Source organism: Electrona antarctica (assembly GCF_951216825.1).
Source record: "Electrona antarctica genome assembly, chromosome: 6".
Taxonomy (NCBI): Eukaryota; Metazoa; Chordata; class Actinopteri; order Myctophiformes; family Myctophidae; genus Electrona; species Electrona antarctica.
Window position 1 is genome coordinate 25059937 of NC_136811.1, and position 20420 is coordinate 25080356.

At 40.7% G+C, this 20420-nt stretch overlaps 3 protein-coding genes across 4 annotated transcripts; all 3 read left to right on the forward strand.

The window, feature by feature from the left end:
* The first annotated feature begins 4278 nt into the window (after positions 1-4278).
* On the forward strand, positions 4279-5563 carry LOC306924280 (C-C chemokine receptor type 5-like). The gene has a single exon (XM_079502730.1). The coding sequence runs from the start codon at positions 4294-4296 to the stop codon at positions 5245-5247; it is 954 nt and encodes a 317-aa protein (XP_079358856.1). The 5' UTR covers positions 4279-4293; the 3' UTR covers positions 5248-5563.
* A 2105-nt stretch (positions 5564-7668) lies between these two features.
* On the forward strand, positions 7669-18788 carry LOC306924557 (C-C chemokine receptor type 5-like). Of its 2 annotated transcripts, none has more exons than XM_079503118.1 (2): positions 7669-7793; positions 17490-18788. In XM_079503118.1, the coding sequence occupies exons 1-2, from the start codon at positions 7753-7755 to the stop codon at positions 18583-18585; spliced, it is 1137 nt and encodes a 378-aa protein (XP_079359244.1). In that variant the 5' UTR covers positions 7669-7752; the 3' UTR covers positions 18586-18788. The 2 variants fall into 2 exon arrangements, with proteins under 2 accessions (XP_079359244.1, XP_079359243.1); XM_079503117.1 differs by lacking the exon at positions 7669-7793 and adding an exon at positions 14957-15022.
* LOC306924365 (C-C chemokine receptor type 5-like) lies at positions 8502-9570 on the forward strand (the record flags this gene model as incomplete). Its single annotated transcript, XM_079502859.1, has 1 exon — positions 8502-9570. Exon 1 carries the CDS (start codon positions 8635-8637, stop codon positions 9568-9570), a length of 936 nt encoding a protein of 311 aa, XP_079358985.1. The 5' UTR covers positions 8502-8634.
* Positions 18789-20420: the final 1632 nt, after the last annotated feature.

A 20420-nucleotide genomic window follows, 5' to 3' on the forward strand; every position in this document is an offset into this window, starting at 1 on the left:
GACCAGAAGTATACTCAGTACCATTATCCGAACGAATACACTTAATTTTCTTATAAGGTGAAACATCAGCAATGTACTTCTCTGTAGCTTGGACTGTGTCACTCTTAGATTTCAAGAAATAAACAAAAGTAGCTCCTGAATAGTCGTCAGTAAATGCTAAAGCATATTTGAATCCATCTTTAGCCGTTGGATCAATTGGTCCAGATAAATCAGTGTGTACAAGTTCTAGTGCTGCTTTAGCTCTTTGGTCTGGTTCTCTATTTCGGCTCTGAGCAAATTTACCTTCTATACACACATCACATGACAACTTGGAAATATCAACCTTGCCTTTAATTTCCATACCATCAGTTACATTCTGCAATTTTAACACATCTTCGTAGTTGCAATGTCCCAGAATCCATTGGCTGTTGTTGTTTCTACCACTGGGCTCCATGACCTGTTGAACAAAGCTAGCGTGTATAGCGTCAAACACCTACGGACGGCTGCAATTCGAAACTGGCCCCCGTAAAATCTGAAACGCCCCCCCCCCCCCCTTTTTTTCCCCCTCACTGTAAAGTAAAAATCTTTATTCTAGTTCATTTGATTCATAAATGAATAACTAAGCCTTTGAAATGGCACCTACCTATACCTTTCAGATCGGAATGGAACTGCGAGTAGATACGCAGCATTGGCTGGCAAATTGGCAATCCATGCGTAATGTTCCCAGAATCGTCTAACCCCCGAACATACAAGTTTGTTTGATATTGTTTAATTCGATAAAAATAGAACCATGTACCATACAGCGAATGAAAGCAAGCTTCCTAAGGAATATGGGGATTTTTACATTTTAAAAAACGGTTGAGAAATGAGAGAACCATGAGTGTTTATAATATCAAATATTATAAGAATAATATGAAAGACAAACGGGCTGTGAAGAGCTCACCATCCCGACAAGGAGGAAATATAGCCTATAGTGCATGCACGTATATGCACTGTTGCACACACGCTCTTTATTTGTTTCTAAAAACACCAGTAAAATAACGTTTATTTTATTTTATTTCATTCGAGTCACGACGAAGGAATGAGTTGAAATGCCATACGTGCGCCATGCGTTTTAATACATTAAACTTGATACTTGGGTGGACGGCAGGCCAGACCATGTGAATGGTGAATTATGGAATTGATCCTGACAAGCTGTGTTCTATGATATATCTGCTTTTGTCCCATCATCACCTCATTATGAAGCTGCAAAGATTTGGGCCCAAACATGATGTGATGTGACTCCACCGTTGTCCCTTTGCATCTATAGTCATCATTTCCTTCATGCACTCATTTCTGAATTCTAATTCTCTTTATTCTCACCAGCTGGGTTTCTACGGCGAGACCTTGTTTGTGACCTTGATGAGTGTGGACCACTACATGGCCATCGTTCATGCTGTGGCAGCCATGAGGGCCAGAACACTTTGCTACGGAGCTGTGGCAAGTGTTACTATTTGGGTCATATCAATTATATTGATCTGCAAAAAATCCTCAAGTGGTAGGCTATTTGCTGCCATGGAGCCAGAGGACGACAATGAAGAGATAGGTCCATGACCATGACATGCCAGTCATGGTCATGTGTGTACCCACATGAGACAGCAACGCAGTGGAAGATGTTCCAAAACTTTGGAGAGAACATAGTGGCTCTTTGTGTGCCTTCCTATCATGACCTTCTGCTATATGAGAATCATTGTTGTGCTGCAGAAGTCCAGGAATTCAAAGAAAAACCAGAGCCTTGAAACTAAATAACTAATATTCACCATTGTTTGTGTGTTCATTGTCTAATGGATGCCTTACGATGTCATAGTCTTCCTTCAGACTCTACAGCTGTTTGATATCCTAAATAACTGCCAGACCTCAAATATGATCAACTCTGCATTGAGTGTGACAGAGTCCATATTTGCACTGGCTCATTACTGTGCAAATCCAATAACTTTCAATATAGGGGAGACGTTTAGAAAGTCCCTCACGGGTGTGTTGTATAGATACAAACTGTTCAAGCAGTTCAGCAGGCAGGATGTATAACCAACAGAGGGTCAGATAATGAAACCTCCAATACACCCATGAGTTGATGTGTGATAGTATTACCTTGAGTACTGAACATTTATTTGTACACGGTTTGTGAACCGTTTTTTAATATTTCTGCATCAATATTCTTGTCAAACCAACCTAGTTGGTTTGACTGCTTGACTGGGTCAAAACCAAGTCCAGCCCATTTGACCCAGACCAGCCCACCACAACCGGCACACAGATAGCAGATACTCAACCGCCCCACTCCAACACTGTAAATGACACATCTGTTCTGTATTTCATTATCACAACGAGGAAGGCTTGTGGTTTGGCCATGCCTATATGTGAATAAATCTACCTGCGAAGGACATTTCTGTGTGTGAGTGCTGGCGAGACACCTTTTTGTGTTCAGGGTCAAAGTGATCCGTTCACTTCAAATCAAGCCAAACAGATTTATTGAAACTGAACTGAATTTATGTCATGTCTAGAATAGTTAAGCCCAGTCCACACTAATGATTTGCAACAAGTTGCAACTGCAATTGCAACAGAATCCGCAAAAGGGCCTGCGATGGGTCAATTCCACTGCAACTGGTTGCAAGTTGCAACATTAAATAAATGGGCAAGGCCTGAAAGGTTTATTACAGTAACACTGGACCAACCGACCAATAGGAAGTGGTCAACTGGTCCTAGTCCTACTAACAACTTCTCACACAATGACATGTACCATAAACACAATAACTTGACAGAGAAATGATGGACACTATTCACGGCAGCAGGTGAGTCTTTTTGCTATTGTCTGACTTAAGAAAAGACTGCAGGACACATTGATACAATCAAATCAAACATAAGAAAATATATGTTTTGCCTCTGTATAATTATATGCAGTATTTTTTCCATGATGAATGTCAGATGAAACCGGTCACAGGAATCTGTGAATAAAAAGCAGACCAAAAAAGCACACCATCCTCAATTTCTCCCATGTTAAACACTACTACAGATTGCAATATTTGACTTTCATTTTTAAACAGTGTGTGCATCCAGCCCCCTGAAAAACATACCCCTTAAAGGAGAATTCCATGCTAGAAGGCTTTTTTACCTTTCTTACCTTTCTTTGTACGTGCAAAAACTCCTTATTGGCTATTTCCCCTACCATAAGCCCTCAATGAATTGCATTGAATTGAATGGGGCTATGGGGTGTTGTGCTAATTCGCTTATTTCCATCGAAATAAGTAGTAAAGTGTGCCGCTTGGGATATTATTTACATTATGAAGAGAGGATATATACAAAAAAAATTCTTTTTTGAGCGATGGAAATAAGCGAATAAGCGAACACCCCATAGCCCCATTCAATTCCCATTCAATTCAATGCAATTAATTTATGGCTTATGGTAGAGGAAATAGCCAATAAGGAGCTTTTGCACAAAATAACACCTGGACCTCTTTGGTGGGGACGTAACAACTACAAAGAAAGGTAAGAAAGCCTTTTAGTATGGAATTCTCCTTTAAGGTATGTTCATGGGTCAGTGTGACCTGGTGTTTTAACAGAAACATACATAAGTTGTCAGAAACCAAAAACATTCTAATAATCATTAGTTTGTATATTCTCATTAATAACACTTTTACCATGCAATCAATATTTAGTGTAATAGTGTTATTCACCTCTCACTGATCAGGGCTACATTATGTTAATTAACCTATTCACATGTTTCTCAAAATGTTCTGTAGCCTACATGATGTTTTCTGGACTTTGACAAAGCTATACACAATGCATTAGTTTTAACGTTATACAACACATATGCACACACACACACACATACACACACACACACTCACATACACACGCACGCACATACACAGTAATGTTAAATAGAGATGAGATTGATGAAAAGAAAAGGTTGCACTCACATTTTCTGAATTTACTCGTTGGGATGAAATCGGTCCCATTATGATTATTATTATTATTACGTCCTTTCCTTTTGAAAATGCACCTAATCGCTACTCTTATCCCTCTTTCTTTCTTTCTTTCTTTCTTTCTTTCTTTCTCTCTCTCTCTCTCTCTCTCTCTCTCTCTCTCTCTCTCTCTCTCTCTCTCTCTCCCAGCTTACCACCTGACTTTGAATACCCCACTGGAGACTATGGGATTTGTGAATACGATCGTCATGGGGCCTACTTTCTCCCACTGCTCTATTCAATCTTCTTCACCGTGGGTCTTCTAGGGAATGTGCTTGTCCTCTGGGTCATCATCTTTGGGGTGCGTCTCCGTAGCATGACAGATGTTTGCCTCCTCAACCTGGCCTTTGCTGACCTTCTGCTAGTATGCTCCCTTCCCTTCCTAGCCCACCAAGCCTGGGACCAGTGGCAGTTTGGAGATGGTATGTGCAAGGTGGTCCTCGGTGCATACCATATTGGCTTTAACTGCGGGATCTTTTTCGTCACCCTGATGAGCATTGACCGGTACCTGGCTATAGTGCTGGCAATTTCTGCACTAAAAACACGAACACGCACCTTTGGAATGATTGCAGCTGCTGTTACGTGGGTTGCTGGATTTTTCGCCTCGTTTCCAGATCTAGCCTTTCTTCAGGTTCAGGGAGAACAGGCTGCTCATTTAAATGGAAGTGATATTTCAATCTGTGATACCTTTTACCATGACACTGCAGAGAATACCCCAGAGGACAGGCACTACTGGACTATCTTCGGCCTTTTCAAAATGAACATTCTTGGCTTGCTGATTCCGATGGTCATCATGTGTTTCTGCTACAGCCAGATCATTTGGAGGCTCCTGCACACCCCATCATCCAAGAAACATGCCATCCGCCTGGTTCTTGTAGTTGTAGCCGTGTTTTTCTGTTGCTGGATGCCCTACAACGTTGCTTCTTTCTTCAAAGCTTTGGAGTTACTGGAACCGACGGTGGTGGGCTTTGATGAAGAATCAGATGCAAAATGTGAAAGAAGCAATGCAATCAAATTAGCTTTACAAGTCACAGAGGCCATTGCTTACTCTCACAGCTGTATCAATCCCATCCTGTATGTTTTTGTAGGAGTGAAGTTCAGGAGGAACCTGCTGAGGTTGATGAACAGGGCTCCATGTAGGCTGTGTAAGGTTTTGAAGACCCTCATCCCTGAGGACAGAGTCACGGGGTCTGCTTATTCTCAGACCACCAGTGTAGATGAAAGGTCTGTACGAAGACACAGTGTAAGTGTTGAGTTGTGTAGTATGTAGTGATATTACCGTATATGCACTCACCACATTAACTCTGGTGTCCCTAATTTGGGGAGAAACTATTTTTACCCTTCAACCAATAAATAAATTCAAAATTCAAATCTTAAAAAAGGGTATAGATAGCTGGATAGAGCATGGCACAGGTCACAGGATAGAGAGCTCCTGCAGAGGTTGTTTCTTTGTAGAGAGCACTTTTTCAAGGTTCAATGTTGTACTTGTTACATCTTGTGTACAGGTACATAAAGAGTAAAACTCATTTTAGTTTGGCTTCCTTCAGACAATGCAGCAACATAGAACTGTTTTACTTCAAATGACATCCTGCTAGTGTAATAAGAAATAAGAAATATGAAAAATATATATAATAAGAAATATGTATTTATGTATGCATGTGATTACTGTACCTTTATTGCAAGTATACAAGTACTATAGTAGTTAAGTTAAGCTAAATGCCTGAAATTAGTAAATTGATTTTGATTCCATATACTGCATGCTTATGAAAGCTTTACAAGGAGCTACAGTACAGTAGACTATGTTCATTATATATTTGACATTTTCTTGTATGAATTATGATTATGCCTTTTAAAATAATAAAAAGCAACAGCACCTTCCTGTTGCTTCCAACCACCTTTTTGTTCCATCAATGCAAGACATGACCTTTCAGAGTTGGCATGGAAAGGGCATCAAATGGTTTAAAGACCTGTTTATAGAGGGGAGCTTTGCATCCTTTGATCAAATTTCAAAGAAATATAGTCTACCTAGACCACACTTCTACAGATTTTTGCAGGCCCGACATGTGAGCTCTATACTACCTGACTTCCCTAATAAGCCTAATGCTAACCCTATTGATGAATTTCTGTCTTTTGACCCGACGATTAAGGGTGCCATTTCAATATTATATGATATCATTTCAAATTCGAGGCCAGCGCCCTTAGATAAGATAAAGGCCGACTGGGAACATGATCTGGGCCTCACACTGTCTGATGAAGTTTGGGATTCTGTTTTTTCTTCTATACATAAGTCTTCTCTTTGTGCACGACATTGCTTAGTGCAGTTTAAAATAGTCCATAGAGCTCATATGTCTAAGGCTAGACTGGCTAGTATTTATCCTGACGTAACTCCTACCTGTGACAAGTGCAAGAGCGGTGATGCAACTTTGATCCATCACAGTATTGGATGTGTCCTAAATTACAACCATTTTGGGGGAATGTGTTCGATACTCTATCCAACATTCTACATCAAAATCTAGACCCAGATCCCTTAGTGGCTCTCCTTGGCACTGCTGGAAGGGATGACCTTCCTCTAACACGCATAGAGTGTCGTATGGTCGACTTTGCCTTGTTGCTCGCTAGGCGTGACATTCTGCTCAAATGGAAGGATGCTGCCCCGCCCGTGCTCCGTCAGTGGCTTCGTGATATAATGTCCTGTCTCGAGTTGGAGATGTTAAGGTTTTCAATTGCCGGCTCTGAAAAAAAGTTTTACAAGACCTGGGGCCCGTTTATGACATTCTACCACAACACACAAACTGCATAGTGTGCCGTGCCTATGCCTCGGCCAACGCCAAACCACAGCTGAAACAAAATCTGCTCTGTTATGAAAAATCTGCATTTTTATTTTATTATATTTTTAATTTTTGTAATTATTTATGCATGTATGTTGTGTATGTGTGTATATATATATATTTATTTTATTTCCTCCAGACTGTTTTTCCGACTATCCTTGGGATTGTGGGTGGGGGGAGGGTGGGATAGGGGATTGAGTTTTATTTTTATATTTTATATGTCTGTTTAATACTTGCCCCTGGGCTACTGTCAAAAACCTGAATAAAAAGATTTTGAAAAGAAAGAAAAAGCAACAGCACCTAACACTGTGTTTCTTGTTTTAGCTTAACCACCACTTATAAAGTGGAAGGAAGTGTTATGTGTGTGTGTGTGTGTGTGTGTGTGTGTGTGTGTGTGTGTGTGTGTGTGTGTGTGTGTGTGTGTGTGTGTGTGTGTGTGTGTGTGTGTGTGTGTGTGTGCGCGCGCGCGTGCGTGCGTGCTTGCGTGCGTGCGTGCGTGTGTGTGTAGGTACAAATGCATGTGTGTGGGGGTTTATTTGCACATATTGCAAATGCATTTTTGCGTGTCCACTTTGCAACCTCTGCAAATGTATTTTTGCAGATCGAGTGCAATCCCTTTGTGCATATTTCTTATGTAAATATGTATTCATTTATACATTGATGATGTCACAAACGTTCACAGTAGGCCTACCTCTTTTGGCTTCCAGTTAGTGTTTTAAATGCATTCAGTGTCCCTATATATAGATCAGCCCAGGAAGGGTGTTGTGGAGGGGGTGGTTAACAAAATGACAACTTCACTTCTCGTGACAATCAAAAACACGAGATGTTACAGAGCACAACTGAACTGGATATGATATAGAAACATTTAAAAACAATTCCAATGAACAATTAAAAAAAAAGAAAAGAAAAGAAGACATTTGTTTTGGTACCTTGACCAAGCACAGTAAATGATGGAGAACGCCACAAGCTATTTTATCAGCACTGTCAGGTGAGAATTCTTCCTATAATTTGACATAAAAGTCAGCATGCAATCACCCATTTTTTACATTTTGTTTTTAACCCATTTAGAACTGGAACACCTATATATTTCCAGCCGGGAACACCTCTTTGTGAATAGTTGTTGTTATACAGTATACAGTACAAATTAAACTTAGGTCAGGATTTAGAAGGCGTTTTTAGAATTGGCCTCAGGTCTAAATGGGGTGATGACAGAGATGAGACACATTTCCTGTGAGGTTTTAACTGACCCAATCACTTAATATAGCAACCGTGACGAAATAGTTATTGGACCCAAGGAAGAACTTTAAAAGTCAGCGCTCAGCACACAGGGCCTTCGTCCCACTCCTTCCACCAAACGCTCCCCGCTGACAGGTGCATGCCAATATCACCTTCCTCGCCTGGCTTTCCTCCCCCGAACAAAGACAATAAGTGTTTGCATAGACGCCTGACAAATGGATTCAAACCCACAACCTCAGTCGTGGTGGGCAGGGACTTTTACCACTGTGCCACCAGAGCGCTAGTCATGCTATATTACCGTATATGTTTTTTTCGTTTTTTTACTGATGTAATACTGATGTAATTTTTCTCATTACTAATCCCTATTCTTATCATGCAATTTCTCTCTCAGCTCAACTGCTCCTTCAGACATCTATGCAGACACAACAGAGTATAATTATGTGGACTATGATGATGAAGACTACGGGAGGTGTGTATACGGACGTCATGGGGCCTACTTTCTCCCACTGCTCTATTCAATCTTCTTCACCGTGGGTCTTCTAGGGAATGTGCTTGTCCTCTGGGTCATCATCTTTGGGGTGCGTCTCCGTAGCATGACAGATGTGTGCCTCCTCAACCTGGCCTTTGCTGACCTTCTGCTAGTATGCTCCCTTCCCTTCCTAGCCCACCAAGCCTGGGACCAGTGGCAGTTTGGAGATGGTATGTGCAAGGTGGTCCTCGGTGCATACCATATTGGCTTTTACGGCGGGATCTTTTTCGTCACCCTGATGAGCATTGACCGGTACCTGGCTATAGTGCTGGCAATTTATGCACTAAAAACACGAACACGTGCCTTTGGAATGATTGCAGCTGCTGTTACGTGGGTTGCTGGATTTTTCGCCTCGTTTCCAGACCTAGTCTTTCTTCAGGTTCAGGTACAAAATGGAAGTGGTATTTCAATCTGTGGTACCTTTTACCATGACACTGCAGACAATGCTACTATGCTACTAACGGACATGCACTACTGGACTATCTTCAGCCTTTTCAAAATGAACATTCTTGGCTTGCTGATTCCGATGGTCATCATGTGTTTCTGCTACAGCCAGATCATTTGGAGGCTCCTGCACACCCCATCATCCAAGAAACATGCCATCCGCCTGGTTCTTGTAGTTGTAGCCGTGTTTTTCTGCTGTTGGATGCCCTACAACGTTGCTTCTTTCTTCAAAGCTTTGGAGTTACTGGAACCGACGGCGGAGGGCTTTGATGACGAATCAGATGCAAAATGTGAAAGCAGCAAGTCAATCAAATTAGCTTTACAAGTCACAGAGGCCATTGCTTACTCTCACGGCTGTATCAATCCCATCCTGTATGTTTTTGTAGGAGTGAAGTTCAGGAGGAACCTGCTGAGGTTGATGAACATGGCTCCATGTAGGCTGTGTAAGGTTTTGAAGACCCTCATCCCTGAGGACAGAGTCACGGGGTCTGCTTATTCTCAGACCACCAGTGTAGATGAAAGGTCTGTACGAGTGTACAGTGTACGGGTTAATTGAGTTGTGTAGTACAGTGGTTCCCAAAGTGGGGACTAGGGCTTTAAGCAACTAGTGGATATTCAACTAGTCGACTAGTAAATCCACTATGACCTTGTTGGTACTAGTTGACTAGTTGATAAATAAAAAAAACCTAGAGGTCCTTGAGAGAGTTATAGACAAATTCAGAAACGGGTCTCATGGTCGCAGCTTACGTATTTCCTGTAGGCGGAGCCGATATATCTGCGGGATAAACCCGCACCTCTTCTACTACAGTGAACTGTAGAGTGACTGATGTTAGTCTGCCTCAAAACGTTACTCTTTTACCTGCTTTTTACTAACACTAACATTACAAAGATGCCCAGAACATCGGGATGAACCTACAGTCTATGGGATGAACCTGTGTAGTTTATGGCTGCTCCAACAGTAGTGGCAGCATTAAAAAAGAAAAAGAAAACGGAATATATCTACAGCAGCCTTGTGCTCATAAAACAGAAAGATTGGGTATTGGGTAAGACTGATGTTATGTATCTTTCAGGGCCTTTCACTGCTTCGTCTCAACCATTACTCTATGGCTCTGGTCTCAGCCACCACGGTGGATATTTTGACATTTCTTTTTTTTTATGTTGCCACTACTGTTGGAGCAGCCATAAACTACACAGGTTCATCCCGATGTTCTGGGCATCTTTGTAATGTTAGTGTTAGTAAAAAGCAGGTAAAAGAGTAACGTTTGAGGCAGACTGTGCATCAGTCACTCTACCATTCACCTTAGTAGAAGAGGTGCGGGTTTACCCCGCAGCTATGTCGGCTCCGCCTACAGGAAATACGTAAGCTGCAACAATGAGACCCCTTTCTGAATTCGTCTATAGGGGATCTCCATGCAGCTACGTGATAATTAAGAACCAAATGGACCTTTATGGGTCTGTAACTCAGAGAGTGTACAAAATGGAACCAAATGCTAATGGGACCATTTGGTTCCATTTGTACACTCTCAGAGTTAAATTAACTTTGATTTTACAATATACATTGGGGTCCCAGAGATATACATGACATTAGTCTAATTCAGGTCAAACCTGGGGTCCTTGAAATGAAAATGGTTGAAAATCACTGCTAGAGCCGTACAAATCTTCTCTTATGGGGGCCCTTGGCATATATTTTCTAATGGGGGTCCGCAGGCTAATGAGTGTCAATTTGGGGGTCCTTCACTTTTTCTTTTTTTCAATTTACGTTTTATTGAATTTTAATCAAACATACATGACAACGAAACGACTGACAATTGACAATACATACAACCGAAAACAAAACAAGACAATATACGAACAATACACACAAGGGGAGATGTCTGCCTCTCTTCTCGATCGATGATCATTCATAATACATAAGTACCTCAAACAGGTGCATATACAGGTTAAACAGGTCTAACTGAAACTATACAAAATCAGGTCTTATGGTAGAAACATGAGCAACCCATCTAAACCAGTTATCTGTGAAGACTTCAACCTGACCTCTGAAGCTGAATGTAATTCTCTCCATAATAAATATACTATAGATTAAATCAATCCATTCATTTATAGTTGGTATTACATTTGTAAGCCACTTTTTTGTTAAGGCTTTTTTGGATGCCACCAGCAATACCCTCAATAGATACTGATCCTGCTTTACAAATTGAAGTCCCTCCAGATCTGCAAGATACATGGTTTTAAAATCAAAAGGAATGTCAACCCCAAAAACTGCCTCCAGGACACTGTGGACACTTCTCCAAAATGGAACCACAGAAGGGCAACTCCAGAACACATGAAAATTTTGCCAATGTCTCCCCACAGAGTCTCCAACAGTCCGACTGATACGTGTAATGTCTTTTCTGGGCTGGAGTGCAAAAGAAACGACTCACATTTTTCCAGCTGAATTCTCTCCATGTGGGGGAACTACTCATTTTCCACTGATGTTTACATATTCTTTCCCATTCTTCTGCTGATATAGTAAGGTTGCCCTCTGCTTCCCATCTTGCTTTAATATTCAGAGTATTATCTCCTTTCATGTTTTGAAGCACTACATATACATTTGAAACTATCTTTTGATAAGTAGAGCCTGCATACGCATTTTGGAAAATCTTAATGATCTCTACTCCTGTTGCATCTTCTCTTCTTAATAGCCTTCTATTTATAAAGTCTCTGATTTGTAGGTACCTAAAAAGGTCCTGATTCTGTAAATTAAATTTGTCTTTCAGGTCCTGGAAGCTCATCACATTACCCTGTTTTAAAAGAGTACAATATGCAGAGAGGCCATTCCCAATCCAACCTCTAAACCTCATGTCATGTGTACTAGGTCTGAAGTCTGAATCATATGCAAACCATTTGAGAATTCCAATCTTGTCCTTCAGTTTATATCTCCTAATTATTTCACACCACACCTTCAATGAACCTGTTATCATCACATTCTGAGGATCCGACAAGTGTTTGACCAAGGATGGGTCTCCCACCAACATGTTAATAGGTAGACCCCTTCCCATTGAACCCTCTATATCTTTCCATCTTGATTTGTAACTTGGTTTACACCATCCAATCAATGGTCGGATTTGAGCTGCTCTATAATAATCTCTCAAACATGGAAGGGCCAATCCCCCTCTTTCCTTTGGTAGTTGTAATGTCTTGAGCCTCACTCTAGGTTTTTTCCCTGCCCAAATAAATCTGGATATAACTTTATCCCAGTCAGAGAAGAACTGTTCTGGTTTTGAGATAGGGACTGACAAAAACAAATATAAAAGCCTTGGTAATACATTCATCTTTACAGATTCTATGCGTGAACTCAGATTTAAATATGGAATTAAATTCCATCTATCAATATCAGCCATTATACCCCTCCTGAGAGGGTCATAATTTAACTCTTCTAATTTGGATAAATCTGTCGGTAATAGAATACCTAGATATTTCACAGATAGTTTGTCCCACCGAATTTTGTACCTAGAGCGAAGACAGTGAGGGGGATTGTAATACATGTTGAGAGCTTGTGTTTTTTGTTCATTTATTTTATAGCCTGAGTATGATCCATATTCTTCCAACACAGACATCAGCGCAGGCAATGACTCCGTTGGGCTCGAAAGATACACAAGAATATCATCCGCGAAAAGGGCCAATTTTTGTTCACCTGCTGGCATTAGTATACCTTTAATTGAATTATTCTGTCTGATCCATTGCGCCAAAGGTTCAATAAAAATTGCGAACAATATTGGTCCTTCACTTTTTCAAGGTTCAAGGTTGTACTTTATTGTTACATCTTGTGTACAGGTACATAAAAGTAAAGCTCATTTTAGTTTGGCTTCCTTCATACAATGCAGCAACATAGAACTGTTTTACTTCAAATTACATCCTGCTAGTGAGAATAAGAAACATGTATTTATGTTATGTATGCATGTGATTACTGTACCTTGCTTATTGCAAGTAAGTAGACCTACTAGTAGTTTAGATAAGCTAAATGTCTGAAATTAGTCAATTGTTTTTTGATTCAATACTGCATGCTTAAGACAGCTTTACAAGGAGCTACAGTACAGTAGACTGTATTTGTTCATTGTAAAATATAATAAAAAGCAACAGCACCTAGCACTGTGTTTCTTGTTTTACCTTAACCACCACTTAAAAAGCGGAAGGAAGTGTTTGTGTATAGAGTGAAGTATGTGTGTGGTGTGAAGTGTGTGTGTGTGTGTGTTGTGTGTGTGTGTGTGTGTGTGTGTGTGTGTGTGTGTGTGTGTGTGTGTGTGTGTGTGTGTGTGTGTGTGTGTGTGTGCGTGTGTGCGTGCGTGCGTGCGTGCGTGCGTGCGTGCGTCTGTTTCTGCAAGGCTCCATTGTGGGACCTCTTCTGTTCAATATCTACATGGCTCAGATTATGGACAACATAAATGCTACCATAGTTATTCAGATGACACAAAGATTTACACAATGTATCACTGAGGGAGGGGACCAACTGTATATGTTCCAATACAAACACTGAGTAAATGCGTTGACCAAATCAATCATTCAATGTTAAAGACGACAAAAAGAGAAATATTAAATATTTCATGATGTGGTTCTGGAGGCGTAGGACCCAAGGAAGAACTTTAGAAGTCAGCGCTCAGCTTCAGTCAGTATCCGATAATGTGCAACACCACAACCCAAGCCAAAACCTTTGTTAGAGTAATAGACTCAGACCTGAATTTTAACAACCACATTAACACAATTACAAAGTCATCCTATACTGTCACCTTAACATATCAAGAATTAAAGGACTTTAAAATATCTCAGCAAGATTTAGAAAGACTCCTTGCAGATCATCTTCACTAGACTTGACTACTGTAAATTCAAATCTTAAAAAAGGGTAGATAGATAGCTGGATAGAGGATGGCACAGGTCACAGGATAGAGAGCTCTTGCAGAGGTTGTTTCTTTGTAGAGAGCACTTTTTCAAGGTTCAAGGTTGTACTTTATTGTTACATCTTGTGTACAGGTACATAAAAGTAAAGCTCATTTTAGTTTGGCTTCCTTCATACAATGCAGCAACATAGAACTGTTTTACTTCAAATTACATCCTGCTAGTGAGAATAAGAAACATGTATTTATGTTATGTATGCATGTGATTACTGTACCTTGCTTATTGCAAGTAAGTAGACCTACTAGTAGTTTAGATAAGCTAAATGTCTGAAATTAGTCAATTGTTTTTTGATTCAATACTGCATGCTTAAGACAGCTTTACAAGGAGCTACAGTACAGTAGACTGTATTTGTTCATTGTAAAATATAATAAAAAGCAACAGCACCTAGCACTGTGTTTCTTGTTTTACCTTAACCACCACTTAAAAAGCGGAAGGAAGTGTTTGTGTATAAAGTGAAGTATGTGTGTGGTGTGAAGTGTGTGTGTGTGTGTGTGTGCGTGTGTGCGTGTGTGTGTGCGTGCGTGCGTGCGTGCGTGCGTGCGTGCGTGCGTGCGTGTGTGCGTGCGTGCGTGCGTGCGTGTGTTTGTGTGTGCATGCGTACAAATGCATGTGGGTGGGGGTTTATTTGCACATGTTGCAAATGCCTTTTTGCACATCCACTTTGCAAACTTTTTGCATCCATGTTTTAAAACAAGTGCAATTGCTTTGTGCATATTTCTTATGTAAAGATGTATTCATTTATTCATTGATGATGTCACAAATGTTCACAGTACCTCTTTTGGCTTCCAGTTAGTGTTTTAAATGCATTCAGTGGCCTTATACAGTATCAAACATATAGATCAGCCCAGGAAGGGTGGTGTGGTTAACAAAATGACAACTTCACTTCTCGTGCAATGACAAGCAAAAACACAACATGTTACAGAGCACAACTGAACTGGATATGATATAGAAACATTTAAAAACAATTCCAATGAAAAATTTAAATTAAATTAAAAAGAAGACATTTGTTGGTACCTTGACCAAGCACAGTAAATGATGGAGAACGCCACACGCTATTTCATCAACAGCACTGTCAGGTGAGAATTTTTCCTATAATTTGACATAAAAGTCAGCATGCAATCACCCATTTTTTACATTTAGTTTTTAACCCATTTAGAACTGGAACACCTATATGTTATTATACATTTCAAGCCGGGAACACCTCTTTGTGTATAGATTTAGAAGGCGTCAGGTGGAAATGGGGTGATAACAGAGATGAGACACATTTCCTGTGCGAGGTTTTAACTGACCCAATCACTTAATATAGCTTGGAGAGAAAATATATTCTGGCTGTTCTGCTTCTTTGTACTATGAAAATATTACGTCTGCCCGTGCGCCTTACTTCTTCCAAATCTCTCTCTGTGTTTGATTTTCTGAGCGGAAATCTGTTTCTGCAAGGCTCCATTGTGGGACCTCTTCTGTTCAATATCTACATGGCTCAGATTATGGACAACATAATGCTACCATAGTTATTCAGATGACACAAAGATTTACACAATGTATCACTGAGGGAGGGGACCAACTGTATATGTTCCAATACAAACACTGAGTAAATGCGTTGACCAAATCAATCATTCAATGTTAAAGACGACAAAAAGAGAAATATTAAATATTTCATGATGTGGTTCTGGAGGCGTAGGACTCAGGTGCAGAACAAAGGCAACCGTGACAAAATAGTTATTGGACCCAAGGAAGAACTTTAGAAGTCAGCGCTCAGCTTCAGTCAGTATTCGATAATGTGCAACACCACAACCCAAGCCAAAACCTTTGTTAGAGTAATAGACTCAGACCTGAATTTTAACAACCACATTAACACAATTACAAAGTCATCCTATACTGTCACCTTAACATATCAAGAATTAAAGGACTTTAAACTATCTCAGCAAGATTTAGAAAGACTCCTTGCAGATCATCTTCACTAGACTTGACTACTGTAATGGCATCGTCTCTAGGTCTCCCTAAAAATCAGAGGGCTGCTACTGCTGCTTGACTCCTTAAAAATGCCAAGGAAGTCGATCAATACCTATAGTTCTTAGATCTTTACACTGAGCTCCCTGTCTTTCAAATAATTAATTTCTTAGTCAATAAATGGTCAATTTAATATAAAGAATTGAATGGTTTAGGTCCCAAATACATTGCTGATCTTGTGCAATTTCATGAAACATTTATAGACCTCTCAGGTCATCTGGGACAGGTCTGCTTGTGCCCATGAATAAGAACTAAACATGGAGAAGTAGCTTTTTATGTACCAAACTACCAGAAAACTACAGGTCTGCTACAAGGCTTATTTTTTTTTAAATCAAGACTAAAAACATTTCTGGTTGCCGGCTTGCCGCAGCCTTTATGAAGATTGTTTTTATTCTTTACCGTACTTTTTATTTTTAAATCATTAAGTGTCTTTCATTAATGTGTCTTCATGTTTCTGCCTTGATGTCTTGCTTAATTTCCAGTGTAAAACACTTTTAATTGCCTTGTGTTGAAATGTGCTGTACAAATAAATTTGTCTTGCCTTGCCTAGAATCTGTTGTTGCCTTTTGCCTGTTTTTTCTTTCTTGTAATTAAATCCTATTTGCAGTTATTACATTATCAGCTGCCACATTAAAGTCAGTCACATTTTAGTTAGTCATGGTATGCGGGTACTGAGGGCATTGAGGGCAATTTTGGGCAATTTACAATTTTGAATGTACGCAGTTGGCTCCAGACGAGCCTGCTGGCTCGATTGTATTTGAGTGATAAGAAACCTACTGGTGATTATCGGTTTAATTAACATTCGTGGTGGATGTAGCTGTCAGTGAAGAGCCCCAACCGGGAGGATGCAGGGCCTCGATCGTCCCACTCCTTCCACCAAACGCTCCCTGCTGACAGGTGACACCCCAGTCCGTAGGTATACGTCCAATGACCAATACCACCTTCCTCGCCCGGCTTCCCTCCCACGAACACAGACAATAAGTGTTTGCATAGACCAGGGGTTCTCAACCCGTGGGTCGCGACCCCTCGGGGGGTCGCCAAATTATTTTAGGGGGTCCCCAAATTATTTTCAAAAAAAAAAATATATATATATATTTTCACGATTTTTCAAAAATAGCAGACCTACAAGCTCGTAGCGCGCCACTCGGTGGCGCGCTATGAGCTTGTAGATCTGCTATTTTTCAATAGCTAAATTATAACAATGCTTAAAACACCAAAAGGGGTTCCCGCCCTGAATGGTTTAAAGTTATTGTAGCAGTCAATTTATATTGGGGGTCGGGAGGGGGCGGGGCGGGGGTCCCGAGACATTGCCAAAGCATTTCCGGGGGTCCCCGGCCAAAAACGTTGAGAACCCCTGGCATAGACGCCCGACAAATGGATTCAAACCCACAACCTCCATGGTGGGCAGGGACTTTACCACTGTGCCGCACCAGCGCTAGTCGTGCTAGATTACCATATATGATTTTTGTTTTTATTACTGATCTAATACACTTTTCATTACTAATTCCTATTCTTATCATGCAATTTCTCTCTCAGCTCAACTGCTTCTTCAGACATCTATGCAGACACAACAGAGTATATATATGAGGACTATGAAGATGATGCAGACTTCGGGAGGTGTGTATACGGACGTCATGGGGCCTACTTTCTCCCACTGCTCTATTCAATCTTCTTCATCCTGGGTCTTCTAGGGAATGTGCTTGTCCTCTGGGTCATCATCTTTGGGGTGCGTCTCCGTAGCATGACAGATGTTTGCCTCCTCAACCTGGCCTTTGCTGACCTTCTGGTAGTATGCTCCCTTCCCTTCCTAGCCCACCAAGCCTGGGACCAGTGGCTGTTTGGAGATGTTATGTGCAAGGTGGTCCTCGGTGCATACCATATTGGTTTTTACTGTGGGATTTTTTTCATCACCCTGATGAGCATTGACCGGTACTTGGCTATAGTGCTGGCAATTTATGCACTAAAAACACGAACACGCACCTTTGGAATGATTGCAGCTGCTGTTACGTGGGTTACTGGATTTCTTGCCTCTTTTCCAGATCTAGGTTTTCTTCAGGTACAGGAGGCCCAAAGGGAAGATAAAACCCTTTTATTCTGTGCTCCTTTGTACGATGAAAATGAAAAAACAGGATACAAAAGGCACTACTGGAATATCTTTGGCCTTTTCAAAATGAACATTCTTGGCTTGCTGATTCCGATGGTCATCATATGTTTCTGCTACAGCCAGATCATTTGGAGGCTCATGCACATCCAATCATCCAAGAAGAAGAAACATTCCATCCGCCTGGTTCTTGTAGTTGTAGCCGTGTTTTTCTGCTGCTGGATGCCCTACAATGTTGCTTCTTTCTTCAAAGCTTTGGAGTTACTTCAAGTCTATACAGAATGTGGAACCAGCAAGGCGATCATATTGGCTTTACAAGTCACAGAGGCCATTGCTTACTCTCACAGCTGTATCAACCCCATCCTGTACGTTTTTGTAGGAGAGAAGTTCAGGAAGCACCTCCTGAGGTTGATGAACAGGGCTAGGCTGTGTAAGGTTTTGAAGACCTTCATCCCTCAGGACAGAGTCAGACTAGGGTCTGTTTATTCTCAGACCACCAGTGTGGATGAAAAGTCCTCCACTGCTTTATGAAGTAACATAAGGGTTGAGTCGTGTAGTCTAGACAGCCACACTGTGACTGCCATCATTGTGAACTGCATTTCACACTTCTCAACTCAAGCTACTCAGTGAGTGTGCCAGCCTCCAGGCAAACTCTGATGAGCTTTAGTGGTGTGTAACCTACCGCCAAGCCTACCGCTACTGTTTTTGCAGTTGAGCTATGCATATAGCTTATATTTTCTGGACCCATTTAAAACTCTCCAATTCATTCGAGATTTACAAAGAAAATACAATCACGCCATCCAGGATCCTGGTGAATCATGACCATAAAACCTTTGATTATGTAAAAAAGGGGGAAAAAAAGAAAAAACAAAGAGAGAATGATATGACATACTACTACATTTAATTATACCCTTTTTTTAGCGTTTTTCTAATTTTTCAGAGAATCAAAGGTTTTATGGTCTGGTCATGACTCACCAGGATCCTGGATGGCTTGATCCTAGGCTTAAAATAATTGATATAAATATTTGTATAAATCTCTATGGCTGAACAAAATAAGTCACTATGTCGCCCTAGCACTCCCAATATCCTGACCTAGATCTTTATTGTATGCAAAATCTGCATACTATATTTCTCTGCTGTCGGGCAGTAACTCCAAAATGTTCATTTCATATTTATTTAAAGACCTTTAAAGCCTCGGACAAATTGACAACTCATGACAATAAACAACGTATTTTGTGCCGGACCAATAATTAGACAGAATAAAAAATTGTGTTCATTGTCATGAATTGTCACCAGCCGAGTTGGCATTGTCCAAGGCGTAAAGGTCTTTAAATAAATACATTTTGAAACATCTAAAAATGAATGGGAAATTCTCTTCCGGTGCCCTCGCAGGGGGTGGGACTGCAACGCACTATGGAGTTAGATGGGTTTGTCAGAAGAAAGAAAAATCTGAACAATTGAGTTAGCTGGTTTCTGCTAGACATCGACAAATAATATTTTTAATGAGAAAAAATAATTAAATAAATAAATTGATAAATAATAACAATAAAATATAATTAAATCAAATTTCCCCCGTTGGCAATTTTAATAGTTCACAGTTAGTAGCTACACACTGCTACATGAAGTATAGAGTTAAGCAGTATACTATCCTATACTTTTGCTTTTATGCTCCGATATCTCTCCATAAACCTGTATAATAAATTCATAAATATATATTTTTTTCTGGACATAACATATGGGCCATATGGGCCCTTTGGGCCATCCCATATCTCTCAAGCTTTCTATCCTCCTCCAATACACAATCACTAGCGTGTGAGTTTGTATGAGAGGACAACAGGTTGATAATGCATAACGTTATGGCAAATTCATGCAAGCAACCTGTTGCTTGCGTCTGCCAACCACTGCCAACCACTGTCCCAGCTATGGGCAGATAGCATGGGCAGATGGGGCTCATATCTATGGAATGCAACCCATCTAGCAGAAGGACACTGAACTAAAACCAGGACTGCGAGGAGTTCCCTCCACAGTCCTTAATCAGCATTGTAAAGGGCTCGTCTGAGGACGACCTAGAGAAATGAAATGAAATGAAATGATTACTATATTTACCCAGGGTATCTGGGCTAAGCTCAAGAACTTGTTTCCAGCCAGGCCCTGCTCATAGAACATTTCATATAGTGGTTCAATGCCTTGTTCAAGGGCACTTCAGCGGTGGTCATTTTAACGTGTCGGACCGCTGATTCGAACTGGCGACCTTCCGGTATCAAGACCGCTCCGCAATCCGTTCGGCCACCGCTGCCACAAAGAGAAGACAACAGACAATGCCTCCTATGAACTCCTGAATCAAGGACTCCCTACCATATTACTTT

Bases quoted from the DNA above. Each gene is read 5' to 3' on its own strand.
- LOC306924557 (XM_079503117.1), top strand. From the start codon at position 14,979: ATGATGGAGAACGCCACACGCTATTTCATCAACAGCACTGTCAG. The intron at 15,023-17,489 runs GTGAGAATTTTT...TTTCTCTCTCAG, and splicing joins TTCATCAACAGCACTGTCAG to CTCAACTGCTTCTTCAGACA.
- LOC306924280 (XM_079502730.1), top strand. From the start codon at position 4,294: ATGACAGATGTTTGCCTCCTCAACCTGGCCTTTGCTGACCTTCTGCTA.